General features: G+C 54.2%; 1 protein-coding gene across 1 annotated transcript in view; it reads left to right on the top strand.

The window, feature by feature from the left end:
* STK10 (serine/threonine kinase 10) overlaps nt 1–18,371 on the top strand; it is an 88,508-nt gene that overhangs the window by 27,572 nt on the left and 42,565 nt on the right. Inside the window, exons 3-4 of the mRNA XM_005879365.2 lie at nt 12,951–12,999; nt 14,551–14,700. Coding sequence (XP_005879427.1) covers nt 12,951–12,999; nt 14,551–14,700 — 199 coding nt within the window. The remainder of the gene's footprint in view (nt 1–12,950; nt 13,000–14,550; nt 14,701–18,371) is intronic.

Genomic DNA, 18,371 nt, shown 5'->3' with positions numbered 1-18,371 from the left:
AAGTAAAACACTACATTACCATAAAAAAAAATTGCCCTGGCCAGTGTTGCTTAGTGGTTAGAGTGTTGGCCCCACGCACAAAAGGGTCCTGGGTTCAATTCCTGGTCAAGGGCATGTACCTGGGTTGCAGGCTCGATTCCTGGCTCTGGTTGGGAGGCAACCAATCCATGTGTCTCTCTCACATTGATGTTTTCTCTCTTCTATCTCCCCTTCCACTCTCTCTAAAAAACAAATAAATAAAAATCAGTAGAAAAAATATCCTCAGGTGAGGATTAACCAAAACAAAGAAACCAACAAACAAAAAAGGAATTTACCTGGGCCAAAATTTTGAGGACATGCCCCAAAGCAGGAGATCAAGGGATTGAGAAACATGCTGGGGAGAATGGCAGTCTTACAGCTTATTTTATATGTTAGAATCAAAGGGGAAAACATAAGGAAGGTGCATGAAATCCATTGATCATGGATTAAGGAGGCAGGAGAAAGCAAAGCGGGGACACCTCTAGGACTGGACATAAAGTGAACTGGAGGAACGCATTCTTTTTTTAAAAATATATACAGAGAGGAAGGGAGAGGGATAGAGAGCTAGAAACATCGATGAGAGAGAAACATCGATCAGCTGCCTCCTGCACATCTCCTACTGGGGATGTGCCTGCAACCCAGGTACATGCCCTTGACCGGAATCAAACCTGGGACCCTTCAGTCCGCAGGCCGACGCTCTATCCACTGAGCCAAACCGGCCAGGGCAGGAGGAACGCATACTTCTTGTGCATTGGTGGGTGCAGGATGGTTACTAATGAGCAGTTCCGCACCTGGAGATGGTGTTCGGGGAGCAAGGTAACACTGAGGGTTCTGTGGTCTCATGCTCTGTGCCTTCGAGGGGCCTAGACCAGAACATGGCTCTGCCATTTCCCCGGGTGTCATCCTAGACGTGTAGGAACAACGGACAGAGCGCACGGAAGGTGAGGGCTGACCTTTGCCGAGGGCCGTGACTAAGGCCTGGGTCGTGACTGCCGCCATGACCTGCCCTGCTAGGAATTTGTGGTCTGAGCCTGTGAGGCCTGCCGCGTAGCCTGCCGAGCTTGTGGGGTCTGCTCTGTTGTCCCTTTCGCTCCCGTGTTCTAGACCCGTCCCCTGGCACCCGGGCTGATCACAGCCTGCGTCCTCACCTTCCGGGCCTCTTCTCCAGCTCTTCTGGGCCACGTGTGGGACACCCCCAGGGCTTGGTCCTCTAGTGCCTTCTTCCAGGCAGCCCTCCCTGCTGGCTTCTCCGCCTGGCCCCAGGCTTCGCTGTGAACATGCCACCCCCACAGGAAGACAGATGGCAGCAGGGGGGTGAGTGATGTGCACTGGGCAAAAGTCCCGCCTTCAGGAAGTTTCTCTGCCCGGGAATCTCTTTGTTGGCTACCAAACAACAGCAGAACAGTGACTCCATGGAGTGCCCTCCCGCCACCCCCTCCCCCATGAATGTACTGGTTTTGGTGCTAAGTAGCCGCAGTCTTTATTAATATGGTGCTCTTGGTAGGGCTGCCTCTCCCAACCTCATTCATTCTGCTCCCTCTCTAATAGTTAATATACTTTGTTTTAAATAAAGAAATAATTTATTCAATTTTAATTCTCACCTGAGGATATTTTTCCATTAATTTTTAGAGAGAGTGGAAGAGAGAAGGAAAGACAGAGAGAAATATCGATGTGAGAGAAACATCAATTGGTTGCCTCCTGCATGCGCCTGGACCAGGGCCTGGGCTGGGGAGGAACCTGCAACCAAGGTAGGTGCCCTTGACCAGAATCAAACCCTTAGGTCCACAGGCTGATGCTCTATCCCAGTGGTCGGCAAACTGCGGCTCGCGAGCCACGTGCGGCTCTTTGGCCCCTTGAGTGTGGCCACGAAGTTTCAATCGCACTGTACGTGCGCGCCCGCACGTGGTATTTTGTGGAAGAGCCACACTCAAGGGGCCGCAGTTTGCCAACCACTGCTCTATCCACTGAGCCAAGCCGGCTAGGGCAAGAAATGTTTTATTTAAGAGAAAACTATTTTTAATTAGAAGAAAACTTGAGTCTGACATCCCTAAATGGGAAACTAGGACCCACTTGCCCCACAAAGACATAGAAAAGACACCAGTCGGTTAGTCCCAGCCCGGCCCCTTTGCCTTTAGCCTGAGCACCGTGCTCGCCTCCGCCCACCAGATGCCCGTAGATGCCACCTCCCTGCTCGGTTGTGACAGCCAAAGCCTCCAGGTGTTGCCAGGTGTCCCCCGGGGGGCAGAACTGCAGGTCTCTCCCGCTCAGCCGTTGCTGTTGGGGGTGGGTGGGCATCTCTCAGGCCAGCCCCCTCCTCCCCCCCTCCATGCAGTGAACCTGAGAGCAGGGCGCAGACTGGCGATCTTGGCCAGCTTGGGCCCATGGACACATTTTGTTGGGTGCGTGTGATGCTTTTATACATTTGTCGCTAGCGTGTTGTCAGGAGATGTCGCACAGGATTCTGGCCTCTGGCTGTTCTTGAACAACCAGCCTACCTTTCTGCGTGGCCACAGTTGCGTGGCCTGAGCTGCCCCTGCAGGATGGGCCCCCCAGTTAGCCTCAGACCTCACCACTCCCTAACGCACCGTGAGACTGAGGGCTGCTTGCCATTGGCGTGTGGCACTGCTCTTCTTAAAGGAGAGTTTCCCACCCCAGGTCTCTGTCAGAACTGAAGAAAGTAAAGATAAACCCAGAGGACCGAGCTCCCGGAAGTGTGTGAGGGGACATTGTTTTCATCGGTGCAGCCAGCTTAGCTGCCCAGACGCTGTGGGCATGTGACGCCAGGCCACCTGGCCCAGGGAGGTGAGGGGTCTGTGAGCTTCCTGTACACGTGTACCAAGGCTTGTGAGGGGTCTGTGAGCTTCCTGTACACGTGTACCAAGCTGAATGTGCGTGTGCGTGTGTGTGCATGTGTGTGTGTGTGTGTGTGAGTGTGACCCTGACGGAGTGACCGTGGGCCTTTCAGGGTGTGGCTTCTTATCTGAAAGTGAACGTTTAGCAAAGAGGAAGAGCAGGTCCCAGGGCCACAGCAGGGTGTGGACGGGCGGGCCCGCTGGCCACACATGTCCATGTGACCACACGTCACCCACCAGGGTTTCTGTGGCTGGTCCCCTTGGGCTCAGAAGCCAGCTGTTGGCCACCGACAGAGGTTGCATCTCTGCCCTGAAAAAGCCGGACTGTGAAGAGACTGGCAGTAGAAGGCAGCCCGCAAGCCCGGCCGGTGTGGCTCAGTGATTGAGCGTCAACCTATGAACCAGGAGGTCACGGTTTGATTCCCGGTCAGGGCACATGCCCGGGTTGCAGGCTTGATCCCTGGTGGGGAGTGTGCAGGAGGCAGCCCATCAATGATTCTCTCTCTCCCTTTCCCTTCTTCTCTTTGAAATCAATAAAAAACATATTTAAAATAAATATTTTTTTTATTTAAAATAAATAAATAAATAAATAAATAAATAAATAAAAAGAAAGTAGCCGGCAGCACTGTGCATGGTGAAAGCCACAGTGTGCAGACGGGGCCCTGGGCGGGAGCAGGAGACCTGAGCTCTTCCCGGATCTGGGACTCACTGGCTGGGTGACCCCGGGCACAGTGAGCCCGCCCGGTGCAGACAGCGTCCCCGGCTGGGAGCAGGCGGAGACCCACAGATATGACAGGCAGGCCGGGTGACCGGGGGTTTGCCTGGGACCCCGCCGTTGGAGTGGCTGCACTGGGGGTCTCTGTGTCACGTTCACAGGGGCAGGGGTGGCTCTGTGGTCCGGCCACATTCCCAAGCGTGTCCACGTGGGTTTAGTGAGTCACCTGACCCCGCCCCCAATGTCACCAGGCACACTCCTCCTGCTGTCACTCACATCCCATTTGCTCACCACCTAGGAGGCAGGCCCTATAGGTACACCCACTTGACAGGTGAGTAGACTGAGGCTGGGACCTCTGAACTTGTCTCAAAGCTGTTCCCTTAGTGTCAGGAGAATGGGAGCCAGGCTGTCTGACCCCAGTGTTCACCTCATTTACTCAGGTATATGGGTTCCTTGGAGGCCTGTGCCCTCAGGGAATTGAGTTGAGCAGTGCTGGCTGCCCTAGGGGTGCAAGAGGCACGAACTCCCACCCTGAGCCACCTTCCTGGCCCCGCTGCCATGCCCGTATCTCCAAGTCGTCACCCCCTCCGTCTCTTCCCCATCAAATCCTGCTTGTCCCTCAGGACCATGTCAGCTGCTACAAACCTTGAGCAGCTGAAGTTGAGAACGCCGTCTCCTTGCAGTGTGTGTCTGCATGTCCCGTGACCCTGCTCACTCCTTACGGATCAGTCCATCTCCTGACGCCTCCCCGGGGCCCTGCCCCTCAGGCAGCAGAGTGGCCAGCTCGAGCCTCAGCACAGCTGGCTTTAGGGAATGGTGGCGGGACAGACACGCTCAAGCCGATCAAAAATGTGCGGCCACAGAGCTGCCCAGGGGCCGGAAGTTCAGTTTGCGTCTCCCTGGAATCTGGTCTCAACCCTGACCGTGGTGTCTGCTGGAAGGTGGTGCGGTGAGGACACGGGGGTGGTGGTGATCGCCAGGATGATGGCGGCGACTCTGCATGTACAGCTCGGGCTAGGGGTCCCCTCGGGCTAGGTGTCCCCTCTGGCTAGGGGTCCCCTCGGGCTAGGGGTCCCCTTTGGCTCAGTGTCCCCCTCTGGCTAGGGGTCCCCTCTGGCTAGGGGTCCCCTCTGGCTAGGAGTGTCTGTTGTGTACACATGCTGTCCCCCGAGACCCTCAGGGTAGGACTGTGTTGTTCCCAGGTCACAGATGAGGACATGGAGGCTCAGAGAGGTTAGGCATGTGCCCACAATCACCCGGGGGCAGCCTTTGGACATAGGGTCAGGGGATGCTGACCCAGGGCCAGTGCTCCTGCCCTCTGGGCTGGACAGTGTCTGAGGAGGTAGGCAACGGAATCTGAGTCGCCTCAGGGCCACCCCAGAGATGCCCTGGGACTTGCCCATGTGGGGAGTGGGGAGGGGAATGCGAAACCAGGCCAGCGTTCCTGGGCGGCCTGTGGGTGTGGGCAGCCCTCAATGGCCACATTGTTGGGACTCCTCCTCCAGGGAAGGCTGCCGAGAAGCGGAGGCGTTTGTGTGCTGACCGCTGTGTGTTTTGGGGTGACTCTGGGCTCCTTTCTGCAGGCCTCTGTGGAGCAGCCAGGAGCCTGTCTCTGTGCTGATGGGGCGGGGGCAGGGCTCTCTGGGAGGGAGGCCTGGGCGGGTTGCAGCAGGTGCCAGGCTTCCCCAGGAAGAAGCGGCCCAGGGGGAAGGGCTCTGCTCCAGCCAGCACCCCTCTGTGTCCTCGTGCCTTGGAGTCAGGCTGACCGGGGTTTGTCACCTAGAAGCTTTGGGGGAGCCCTTTCCCACCAAACCTGAGTTTGCCCCACAGCTGCTCACAGGGGTGCATAAGGGAGTGCTGAGCACGGGGCCAGGCCTGCATCAGGCTCAGCGAGGGCAGCCGCGTCTCTGGGGGACGGAGGAGGCGGGGCAGGCTTGACCGTCAGCTCTGTTAGTCACCTTCTGGCTGTTTGCCCTGATTTCTGAGCATCTTAAGGTCACTGAAATGCTGCATTCACATTCATTCATTCATCCACCCATCCGTCACACACTTATTGGTCGTGTACTGGTCCCAGGCTCCGAGAGTGGGTGTGAATGGACTTTTATAAATATAAACTGCCCAGTCAGTGATAAAGTGACTTCAGTCACCTTGAACCCTACAATGTCGTTGTTGCAAATGACTTTACAGCTGCTGAAAGCTTCCAGGTGGGGAAACTGAGGCTCAAAGCAGGAAAGGGGGTGTGACCAGCCCACAGAAGGACGGTGGCAGATCTGGGACCGTGTCCAGACCTCCCGGCTGCGCTGACTTAATTTAGTTCCAGGAGCGCCGCCCACGTGGACTTACTGAGCACCTTCCTGTCCCCGGTGCCCCTGCGGCTTTGGGAAAGGCCGGGAGGGAGGGGCCTGCGCCCAGAGCACGTGCGGTCGCAGGATGTGGACGCCTCACCGCCGGCTTGGCCGTGCCTCAGTTGTCTCTCGGGGGCCGTGGCTGTGCCATTGCTGGCCCAGATCTGCCGCTTGGCCCTGCGGCCTGTGGGCTGTAAAGCTTCATGTCGGGACCCTGTGGGTGGCCCCAGGGCGCTGTTATCTGGGCCGGGACATCCTGGCTCCCTTATCTCGGGGTGAGGGTTGAAGGAAGGAGGCGGAGGGGCCCTTGCCGTCACCCCCCGGGGGCTGTGCGCGACTCCCACACTCTGCTTCCTCCTTGAGGCACAGGGAAGGCACGATGGGGTCACCGGGTCTCCTTCATCAGGCAGAGGCCGGAGCCCAGACTTGGCACCCGTATAGGCCCAGGCCAGATCCCGGCTCTGCCACTAGCGTCTGTGTCACCTTTTGAGCCTCAGTTTCCCCGTCTGCAAAACAGGAATAAGGTGTCACCGAATGCTGACAGTAATTTGTAACGTTTCTCAAGCAGTGACTTCCTGTGTGCCGGGGGCTGTCCTAAGTGCCCGGAACACATTATCCTGGTTAATCCTCACAATAAACCCCACGGGGCACCGGCATTTTTTTTAGGATTCCCACCTCAAATGGTGAGAGTGAGATGATCCAGGCACAGCACGCGGCATGGGGCCTGGCCCCGGGTGCACTTTCCATCCCGTTAAATGTCACGGGCGGGGAAACGGAGGCTGACCCCGGTGAAGCGGCCTGGCCACCCTTACCCTGTGAGGAGGTGCAGGGCCTGGAGTGAGGCCGGAGGTGGCAGCTGCCGCGTGGGGCTCTGTGTGGTTGAGGCGGACGCCAGCTGGGCGCAGCACCCTTGTCAGCGTTTAGTCCTGGAGTCAGCGTTTAGTCCTGCAGGGTCGAGCTGGTAGAGAGGAGACGTGACATTCTGGGGCGCCCCGTCCTGGGGGGCGTTGAGCTGGGTCCTCCTTTGCACAGCTCCGAAGGAGGGTGGAGGGACCTGTCCCAGGGCCCGGGGCGGAGGGCGAGCTTCCTGAATGGAGCTGTGTGCACAGTGCTCTAGTCCCCATGGCGACTGCAGTGCAGTCCAGGCAGGTGCCTGGGGAACCCACGAATGAATGAATGAGTGAATGAATGATCGGAGCGGCGATGTGGCCCCAGGATCACGTGGCCGGGCTCTGTCCCTCAGGCTGCACTGACAGCTGTTTAGTCTAAACAGACGGGCTGGAGGCAAACACAGGTTTCAGTTTCCTTTGGCCCCCAGCCCGAGAGGAAAGCCAGCGAGTGCAGGCTGCCGTCCATCCCCGCCGCCCCCGTCCCCATCTCCGCCCCCCATTTTTAGGAGCCCTAGGAACATGTCTGTGGGCCGAGGTCTCCAGGGACACAGGCTCCGAGAGCTGAGGAGGGTCCTGGTCTGAGAAGGGGGCTCAGGGAAAGCCAGCGCCTCCCGTACTGGAACGCGCTTCCTGGATCCAAGCTCAGGCCGACCCGCCTGGTTGTTTTTTCCAAGATGCTTGTTGAAAAGCTCCATCTGTTTCAATCTACCCTGTTTCCTAATGCGAATCCCTAAAGCCTCTTTGCCGCTGCCCAGGGCTTCTCGAACCCCCGCTGGGGAAGGGTCAGTGGGGGATCGCGGCTCCTGCCCCGGCCCCTCGCTCTTGGTCAGAGCGGGGAGAAGTGAGAGAAGCACCGATGAGGAAGTTGAGCTATTGAGAGACGACCATCCGCCAGTTTGTCTCCAGGAGTCCTCTTCCGCCCGCCACACTGTGCTGTGTTAGCGGGAGAGGGATGTGCCCCGGCCAGGCCTCTTGCTCCTCTGTGAATTCCTATCCAGCGGTGGTTCTCAAAGTGTGGTCCGGGGACCAGCAGCAGCACCCCCGGGTCATTTGTTAGAAACACAGATTCCTGGGCTCCACCCCAGACCCCCCATAGCAGAAACTCTGGGATGGGACCCGTCTTCGTGTGTGTATGTTTTTAATTTATTTAATATTTTTATTGATTTCAGAGAGGAAGGGAGAGGAAGAGAGAGAAACATCAATGATGAGACAGAATCATTGATCGGCTGCCTCCTGCACGCCCCACATGGGGGGATCGAGCCTGCAACCTGGGCAGGTGCCCTGACTGGGAATCGAATCGTGACCTCCGGGTTCATAGGTCGACGCTCGACCACTGAGCCACGTGGTGGTTCTGATGCCGTGCAGTGTTTTCAGCGGGTCCCACCAGAGATTCCTGGGAAATCGCCCTTGCCCCGCGGGATGGCGTCCTTGGCCTCCTCCCACTGCCCAATTCAGCCTCAGTACCTCCTGCCAAATGCGCGATTGGATACTTTCCGTGACAAGTAACAGAGAAGTGTCAGCTCAGACGAACTTGAACAACAGGAGACATTCACTGGCTTGCGTGTCCTAATTGAAAGGTCCGGAGGGAGGTCAGGTTTGAGGGGGAGTTGGAGCGGGGCTGTCACCCCTGATTCTCTCTGCCCTCCTCTTTGTATCAGCTGCCTTCACACTGGCTTCCCTCGTGATGCCAGGTGGCTGCCTGCACCCATCAGGGCCATGTGCTTCCTAATCTACTCCAGAGTGAGACCTCACGGCATCCCACAACGTCAAGCAGAACTCACCAGCTCCACCCTGGCTGGTTGGCTTAGTGGATAGAGCATCAGCCTACAGACTGAGGGGTCCTGGGTTCGATTCTGGTTAGGGCACATGCCTGGGTTGTGAGCTCGATCCCTAGTGGGGGGCCGTGCAGGAGGCAGCCGATCAATGATTCTCTCTCATCATTGATGTTTCTATCTATCTCCCTCCCTCTCTGAAATCAATAAAAATATATTTAAACAAACAAAAAAACAAACCAAAAACCTCACCAGCTTTGCTGTGATCAGACCAGCCCGGAACCAGCATCAGGGCAAAGGCAGAGCGTCCCCCTGATGGGGGTGAGGTGCGTCCCACCTGCTCTCGTGGCTGTTTCAGGAAGGGAAAGGTTTGCTGTTTGCCCCAAATCCACCGTTCCCTGCTTTCCCAGCTTCCAGAGTTAACACATCCGGGGGTGTCCCTGAAGCAGAAACCTGAGTGCAGCACCCCTTGTTAAAACCCTTTGGTGCCTCTCCCCAGACACACACAGGGCTCGCAGGGTACAGTTCATGCCTTGGGATGTTCCAGTTCCAGTCCACCTTTGCAGCCTGCTCTCTTCCCATCCTTCCGACCCCGTGGAACACTTCCCCTCCCCCTGCCCCCTTCCCCTTTCCACAGGCTTCCAGGCGGCCCCGCCTCTGCACTTGTTGTGTTCTGCCTGGAATGTGGCTGTCTTTCTTCACCTGGTAAATTTGCCCTTCAGGAACCAGCCCGGATGTCTCCTCCTCTGGGAAGCCCTCCAGGGTAGCTCCAGACCTGGTTACCACTTCAACCATAGGCTTCTGTGAAATGCATCACCACGGCTCATCTCTGTGTCTGCCTCTGCCTGTGGCCTTGGGGCAGGGACCTGTCTGATTTGTCCTAGGTCACCAGTCCCCAGGCTTGTCACACACTAGCAGCCCAGATAGTGTTTGTTGATTGAATACTACTTTTATGGCCGCTGGTAGGCCCTGAGTGATAGTTGTCCATGGGTTGAACTGATCACAAGCCTCCCTTCTCCAGGTCCTGAGAAAACCCTGAGCCACAGCTGCTTGCCGCCCTCTTGAGGGAGCAGGAAGGACCAGCCTCCGTGGGGTTGGGGAGTCGATCCTTGGTCCCGGGAGCCGTTGGAGTTGGGGCTTTCGGGAGGGAGGGCTCGGAGGCCTGAGCTTTGCACCCAGGAACCCTCGATCCCCCGGAGCCTCCTTTCATCCCAGGACGCTGTGGGCACAGGCACCCCCGCCCTCAGATGAATGCGTACATCTGCAACCTGGGGTTATGTTAGGCCAGTTCTTTCCAGTAAAAAAAAAAGTTTATTTCTAATATAAAATTTTATTTTTTTAAAATATACTTTTTATTGATTTCAGAGAGGAAGGGATAGGGAGAGAGGATCATTGATCAGCTGCCTCCTGCACGCCCCCTACTGAGGATGGAGCCCGCAATCCGGGCATGTGCCCTTGACCGGAATCGAACCCAGGACCCTCCAGTCCACAGGCTGACACTCCATCCACTAAGCCATACTGGCCAGGGCTCTAATATAAAATTTTATGTTCATTGACTAAAATGTGGAGAATACAAGTACAGACAGACCCCTTGCAATCCTCCCCTGGGTATTGATGTATGTGCTTTCTCTCTCTTTTCTCAGCATGCATATTTAGTAACTTCCTAAGGCATGAAGATGACTATTTTATTTATAATTACTTATTGCGGTTATTGTTTTGCTAATTAAATCCCCTGCATTTCTGAGAGTCCCCTGCAGCCCTCGCCCTGAGGAGCTGGAGGTAGGTGTTGAGACCCATGTGATGGGCCCTGGCCAGTGGCTCGGTTGGTTGAGCATCGTCCTGTGCACTGAAGGGACTGCTGGTCAAATTTTTTTTTTTTTTGCATCACTACAAAAGGCATGAAGCCTTGAAGCATTTAAAACTAACAGGAGGAAAGAAAAACACTTTTAAAAAAAGAAGGAAAAGCTAACCACTTTGCTGGGCAATGTTTACGAAAAGGTTGAGGGAGCCTCACTCTGACCCACGCCCTGGTTGCTGGCGGGGACTGCTGTGTCAGAGAGAGCGTCCAACTTCGTACGTGCGGGTGAGGGGCAGTGATTTCCTAAAAGCATTGTGTCGCGGTCCACACACAAATTGTGAAATAGCATGGGTTCAGGCCTGGCGTACAGCCAAGAGTTGGTGCCTTTATTTATGGGAATAAAACTGAAGCTAAGCTCAGAGCGTCCCAGCAGCCAAGGCACAAAAGTAAAAGAAGAAAAGGGAAGCAGCAGGGGTCACGGAGCGCAAGGTCTGCAGAAGAGGAAGCGAACCAGGCTGGTGGGAAGCTCGGCTTTCCTGGCACGAACCCGGGAGGAGGTCGAACCCGGGAGGAGGTCGTGGGCTGGGGTGAGGGCGTGGTGTGCGGGAACTTCCCCTGACCAGGCGGGAACCACTGGGTTTGGCCACTGCTCCCACGGACTCTTGGTAATAACTGGGTGTGTTGATAAGCTAGTTCTCAGAGAGCGTGTTTTTGTAGGAAGCTAAGGAACATCGTCCAAGTGTGACAAGTGTGGCGCTTTCTGGTGACTCCGATTGCTAGAGGTTTAACAAGTACATGCTAGTTGGTGTGTTGTTCACTTGACTGTCTTGATGCTGTTGGAGGTAGAGGTGGTGAGGAAGTTAGCTTGGGGAGAGGCTGTGGCTGACCCACCAGGGGCACATTGCCAGCACGTGGGCCGTCTACCGCCCTTTCCTTTTTGACTGCACCCAGTTAGACTCTGGAGCTGTCGGCCCTTCTGACCGCCCCTGGGGCCGTGTGTCTGCCTCTGGGTTGGAGGGACTTCCCAACCAGCAGGGGCCAGGAGCCGAAGGAGGGGAGAGGTTCTGGGAGCATCTTGTAGTTTGTGTTACTGTTGCGGCCAGAGTCAGTCCCTGTTCAGGCGCCATATGTTGCGGCCAAAGGTAAACTGAGTTGGGGGGGCGGGGGGTGAAAGGATTACGGAAAGACAGATAAGAGAATGAAAGCTGGGTCTCGGTGGGGCACTGCTCCCTGATGAGGAGACAACGACAGCGCCCCACCGAGACCCAGCTTTCATTCTCTTATCTGTCTTTCCGTAATCCTTTCACCCCCCGCCCCCCCAACTCAGTTTACCTTTGGCCGCAACATGTCACTTTCCACCCTTCCCACCCACCTGAATCTGCGCTTCAAGCAAAAAGAGAAAGCATGTTTGCACATAGGAGCCCAGAGGGGGTGGGAGTGAAGATGGGAGGAGACCAGAGGGGGAGCCTGTGTGGGTACTCAGGGCACTTTTTACTCTAATTGCCTTTTCCGTCCCCTGCACTGGGCTGGGAGCCCCTGAGGGCCTGGGTCTCGTGGTTCTCCTAGGGCCTGCTCCCAGGGGTGTTTGTTGAACGAATGATGTGTAAGTGAATGATTGAATGAATGAGTGAATGAAGGAATGAATGAGTGCGTGAATTAATGAATGAGTGAGTGAATGAGTGAGCGAATCAATGAATGATTGAATGAGTGAGTGAATTAATGAATGAGTGAGTGAATGTGCGTGATTGAATTGATGAATGAGTAAATGAGTGAATGAGTGAATTAATGAATGAGAGTGATTGAATGAATGAGTGAGTGAATGTGCGTGATTGAGTGAGTGAATTGATGAATGAGTGAGTAAATGAGTGAATGAGTGAATTAATGAATGAATGAGAGTGATTGAATGAATGAGTGAGTGAATGAAAGAGTGAGTGATTGGATGAATGAATGAGCGAGTGAGTGATTGAATGAGTGAGTAAATGAGTGAATGAGTGAGTGAGTGAGTGAGTGAAGGAATGCTTGCCTGAGTGACCTGAGGGTTACAAAACCTGCTTTCCAGTCTGGGACCTGCCACTGACAATCTGTGTTCTTGGTCATCACATCCCCTTTCTGGGCCTTGGTTTCTCCCTGAGCCGCCCCTCCAGGCCCGAGGCAGCCGGAGCCCAGGCTCTGGGAGATGAAGAGGCCGAGAGACAGGTGCTGGGACTCGGGGGACGTGGACAGCTTGCATGTGGGCTGAGGTGTCCTCTGACACCTGCTGTCACAGAAATGGGGCAGCTGGGCGGCGGGGAAGCGTGAGCCCCACAGGCTGAGGGGGAAGGGAGGGTGTGGGCTCGGCTGGACCTGGGGTGCCCATGGCAACCTGGCTTTTCTTTTTCTGACAAATGAGGTGCCCCAGCAGCTCCTCTGGGTGTTGGAGCCTCCTGTGAGGGTTTGGGGTGGGGGTGGGGGTGGTACAGACGGCACAGTCCCTGGGGCAGGAGGAGGAGAGGCGGGAGCTGGGATCCCCCATCTCATCAGCTGCGCCCTGCTCATCCTTGCCTTGCTGTGTTCTCTGCAGATCATGATCGAGTTCTGTCCAGGGGGAGCTGTGGATGCCATCATGCTGGGTGAGTCTTTCTTGGTCCAGGGTGTGGGGGGGCGGCTCTGTCTAGGGCAGGCGTCCTTCACGCCCACCCCAGTGATTCCCCTGACCGGTGAGCACCGCCCGCTCTGTCCCCTTTTGGGGGCAGGGGTTAGGGTCATGGAGAGAAGCAGGACACTGGTGGGAAGACCAACCCATTCTGCTCACTCGCCCCCTTGAGCCTTCTCGGCCGTAAGACGGATGCGACGACGCCTTGGCCCAGCCCCACAGCACTCTTAGGAGGTGACGAGGAGACACCTGAGGGAAGTTCTTTGAAAAGTGGGGCTCCCCCCCCCATTTTGTAAAAGCTGAATGGGGATGTTGTCTTTTTTAAAAAATTAAAAAATATTGTCTTACATGAGGATATGCTTTTTATTGATTTAGAGAGCGGAAAGCGGGGAGAGAAAGAGGGAGAGGAAGTGGAGGGGAGGGAGAGAAACATCAATGTGTGAGAGAAATATTGATGAGTTGCCTTCCATATGCTCTCCATACCTGCCCCAACTGACCAGGGATCAAACCTGCAATCCAGGCGTGTATGTGCCCTGCCTGAGAATCTAACCCTTCACCTTTCAGTGTATGGGATGACACTCCAACCCAGCCACACCGGCCAGGGCTGTTGTCAAGTCTCTCTCTCTCTCTTTTTTTTATAATCCTCACTTGAGACTATTTTTCCATTTTTTTAGAGAGAGAATGGAAGGGAGGGAGGGAGAAGGGAGAAAGAGAGAGAAACATCAGTGTGAAAGAGACACATTTATTGGTTGGCCTCCCACAACAGGGATCAAACCTGCAATCCAGGCGTGTATGTGCCCTACCTGGGAATCGAACCCTTCACCTTTCAGTGTATGGGATGACACTCCAACCCAGCCACACCGGCCAGGGCTGTTGTCAAGTCTCTCTCTCTCTCTTTTTATTATAATCCTCACTTGAGACTATTTTTCCATTTTTTTAGAGAGAGAATGGAAGGGAGGGAGGGAGAGGGGAGAAAGAGAGAAGAAACATCAGAGGGAGAAGGGAGAAAGAGAGAGAAACATCAGTGTGAAAGAGACACATTTATTGGTTGGCCTCCCACAATCGCCCAGATTGGGGCCAAGGATCGAACCTGTAAACCCAGGTATGTGACCTTGACTAGGAGTGGAACCCATGAGCCTTCAGTGCATGGGACGACACTCTAACCACTGAGCACACCAGCCAGGGCTGTTGTCAAGTCTTGATGTCCCTAACAAGCTTGGGCAATAACAAAAAAATACAGTAGTAATCACCACTGTTTTGTGACAGTGGTGTGACCTTGAGCAAGTGACCTGACCTCTCGGAGCCTCAGTTTCCTCATCTGTAGAATGGGGAGATAATTGTGCCCGCGCCATAAGCCTCCTGTGAGGAGGGCACAGGTAACAAGGGAGGTGCTTAGGGGTGAGCCTGGCACACAGTCACTGCTCGGCGGTGTTGACGGTGTTTGATTTCGTGCACCTGCTGTGGGCCTGACCGTGAGTTGCCCGCAGCGAGCGCTTGCTGAATTGACAGTAGATCTCTCTGTTTCCAGAGCTGGACCGAGGCCTCACCGAGCCCCAGATTCAGGTCGTTTGCCGCCAGATGCTGGAAGCCCTCCACTTCCTGCACGGCAAGAAGATCATCCACCGGGACCTGAAGGCCGGCAACGTGCTGATGACCCTGGAGGGCGACATCCGGCTGGGTAAGGGCGGCTGCCGGGCGGAGTTTGTCACAACCAGGGGAGGGACACTGGAAACTGGTGTGTAGAGGTGGGGACACTCAGCATCCAGAGCACACAGGACGGCCCTCGGCCCCTCCAGACGAAGAGCGGCCCTGCCACAAGGCCTGCAGTGGGGGGGTGTGGTGGGGAGGCTGGTCTCGCCCTTTTCTGTTGCGTCCAATCGCGAGAATTCCAGTGCGAGTGACAGGTGGAGGCCAGCCCTGCATCCCTCCCAGAGAGAAAGGAGTGCATCAGACACACGTGTCTCAGCCTTGTTTGTTTATGTCTTTTCTCTCACTGGATTTTTTATTGTCGATAGTATTACAGCTACCTCCCATTTCCCCCCCTTTTACCTCCCTCCTCTCAGCCCCTAGTCACCCTCCAGATCTCCACCACCTTATTGCCCGTGTCCATGGGCAATATATGTGAGCATGTAAGTTCCTTCCTTATCTCTTCTCGTCCCCCCCACCCCGCATCGAGGTATGTCCGTCTGTTCCAGGCCTCCCTGCTTTGGGTCTTATTATTTTTTTTTTAAACTATATTTTATTGATTTTTTACAGAGAGGAAGGGAGAGGGATAGAGAGCGAGAAACATCGATCAGCTGCCTCCTGCACGCCCTCTACTGGGGATGTGCCCGCAGCCAAGGTACATGCCCTTGACTGGAATTGAACCTGGGACCCTTGAGTCTGCAGGCCGATGCTCTATCCACTGAGCCAAACCGGTTAGGGCTCGGGTCTTATTTTTGTTGGTCAGTTCATTCTGTTCATTAGATTCCACAAATAAGTGAGATCATGTGATATTTATCTTTCTCCAGATTGGCTTATTTCACTTGTCATAATATTAAATTACATAAATAATGTAAATATAAATAATTTAAATACTGTAAATAAATACATCTGAGCCGTGGGTAGCAAACTCCTAACTGTTTTATCTCCACCAGATTATGGAGACTTTATAATCAGTTAAACGTTTGAGTTTTTTATAAGCAGTGCTAGAGGCCCAGTGCACGAATTCGCGCATGGTTGGGGTCCGGCTGGCCCACCCCTGTTGGGGCTGATCGGGGCCAGGCTGGCCAGGGGGAGGGACCATGGGAGGTTGGCCGGCTGGCCCCACCCCCGATCGGGCCTGTTGGCCGGCCGTAGTGCGTGACATAGGGACCAGTCATTCTGGTTGTTCTGGTCTCTTGGCTTTTATATATATAGATTGCCTTGTTAATCAGGGGGAAAATGTCTGTATAAATGAGTATAGAGATAGAGTTTGGAATGGGTGGACCCACAGAGAAGGAAGAGCTGGTTACAAGTTCCTCAGTCCCTAACTTCAGTTTTCTCATCTGTAAATTGGGTATAATAATTTTCCCTGCCCACAGGGTCTTAGATAAGATTGATATGCATAGGAATATATATGCAGATGTATGCAAATGACACACCAAGGCAGATATAAATAAGATGCATGAATCTCTTTGCATGGTGCTACACACCAGTAAGGTCTCAATAAATACTAGCTTTTATTAGATAAATATGTATTTTTTTAAGAAGAATTTTTATTTATTTTTTAAAATATATTTTATTGATTTTTTACAGAGAGGAAGGGAAAGGGATAGAGAGTTAGAAACATCAATGAGAGAGAAACATTGATCAGCTGCCTCCTGCACACCCCCCACTGGGGATGTGCCCGCAACCAAGGTACATGCCCTTGCCCGGAATCGACCCTGGGACCCTTCAGTCCGCAGGCCGACGCTCTATCCACTGAGCCAAACCGGTCAGGGCAGATAAATATGTATTTTTTTAAAAGTTGGGATTGTAGTGCATATATAGTTTTCCAGTGTGATTTTTTTTCTAATTGAATGATATCAGGACGTTTTCTCCTACACCTTAAATATTTCTCAGAAACATGGTTAATGTTTTCCTTGCTTTTGGTCACATGCGTAGACCATGATTTACCTATGGAGCCCCTCAAGTTGGATTTGTAGGTTTCTCCTCCCCTGGTTTCCGCTAACAGAGGCGGCGAGGAACACATCTACTCGGGGCTGAGTCTCTTTGTGCAAACACCTTTAGGAGTTCTCAGAAGCGAATGTGGGCTTTGGGCGGCGTTTCAGGCTTTTGTTAAAACCTGGGCCGAGTGCCCTGCACACTGGTGGTTCCCGTCCCCTCCCCCTCTCCACCCCTCCCGGATGGAGAAGTTCTTTCACCACATCCTGGCCCGCTCCCACTGGGTTTAAAAAAAAGAAAAAACAAAAGTAAAGACCCAAAAACTCCAAAATCTTTGCCATATGCATGTCAGCTTTTGAAACCATAAAAGCGATGTGTACTCTTTATTAAAGAGCCCGGCCGGTGTGGCTCAGTGGTTGAGAACTCGTGAACCAGGAGGTCCCTGATCAGGACACATGCCTGGGTTGCAGGTTCGATCCCCAGTAGGGGGCGTGCAGGAGACAGCTGATCAATGATGTTTCTCTCTCATCAATGTTTATTTATCCCTCTCCCTTCCTCTTTCTCTAAAAGTCAATAAAAACACATTAAAAAGAAAAAAAATATTTTAAAAAAGAATAAAAGTGCATGAAGTAAACATGTAAGGCCTCTCAGTGCACTGCCCACACCCACTCTCACTCCCGGGGAGGGAGTCACTAGGGAGTTTTTGGTGCAGCCTCCAGACCCGTTTCCGAGTGTGTGGGCCCTGGGCACATACAACACGCGTGTGCCGTTCCTGAGGGTCCTTCCGGAAGCGTGCTGTCCATTGTGATGTGCACTGGTCGAGCAGCAGCTTGTTACGGAGAAACGCCCAGTTAGTATGTGCGATCATGGCCTCATTCTTCTTCAGGGCTGCGTACTACTCCCCGGTCTGGGGGAACCACAGTTTATCTTACTGTTCCCCAACCGGGTTCCAGAAGCGACTGAGTTTACTTTCGGGTTTTCACTCTCTTGAATATTGCTTCGTCTTATAAATCTGGTTTTGAGGATCTGTTTCTAGAAATAGAATTGCTGTTGAATATGCTTCTTAAGCCCCGCGTGGCCATGTTTTCCTGAAGGTTCACGAGTAAAGGCGTTCTAGCCCCGTCTGTGTTCCCTAACCCTGGCGTGCGGCACGGGCCAGCTGCGGACAGAGCAGGAGCGACTGGCCTCGTTCTTTTTTACAATATATTTTTATTGATTTCAGGGAGGAAGGGATAGGGAGAGAGAGATAGAAACATCAGTGATGAGAGAGAATCGTGGATTGCAGGGAATCGAACCGTGAGCTCCTGGTTCATAGGTCGACGCTGAGCATCTGAGTCACGCTGGCCAGCGGCCGGGCTGGTCTGTTCCTATGGAAACGTTAGTTGATGAAGCGAGTCCCTACCTGCCCGCTGCCCTGTGTCTGATGCTTGTTTCCAAATGGAAGGAGGAGGCGGTTTTCAGCAGAAGAGAAACCCCCTTGAATTGTCGGAGGGCAGCCACCCACCCATCAGAGAGCAAACTGCATTCAGGGCGCAGACAGCTGGGTCCACCCTGGCTGCGGAAGGGGTTGCCCCCCCCTCCTGACCGGGCCCATCTTGTGGGACCGAAGGGGAAGGAGCAGCTACCCAAGAGCCAGTGGCACTCCTCGCGGGCTCTGGGGACCAAGTGGGTGTCACTGCGAGAGCTGGTGGTTTCTGCTTTTCTGTCCCTTCTTTGGAAGGAAGC

This window comes from Myotis brandtii, unplaced genomic scaffold, assembly GCF_000412655.1.
Source record: "Myotis brandtii unplaced genomic scaffold, ASM41265v1 scaffold6, whole genome shotgun sequence".
Taxonomy (NCBI): Eukaryota; Metazoa; Chordata; class Mammalia; order Chiroptera; family Vespertilionidae; genus Myotis; species Myotis brandtii.
This window is presented reverse-complemented; position numbering and strand designations above follow the sequence as displayed.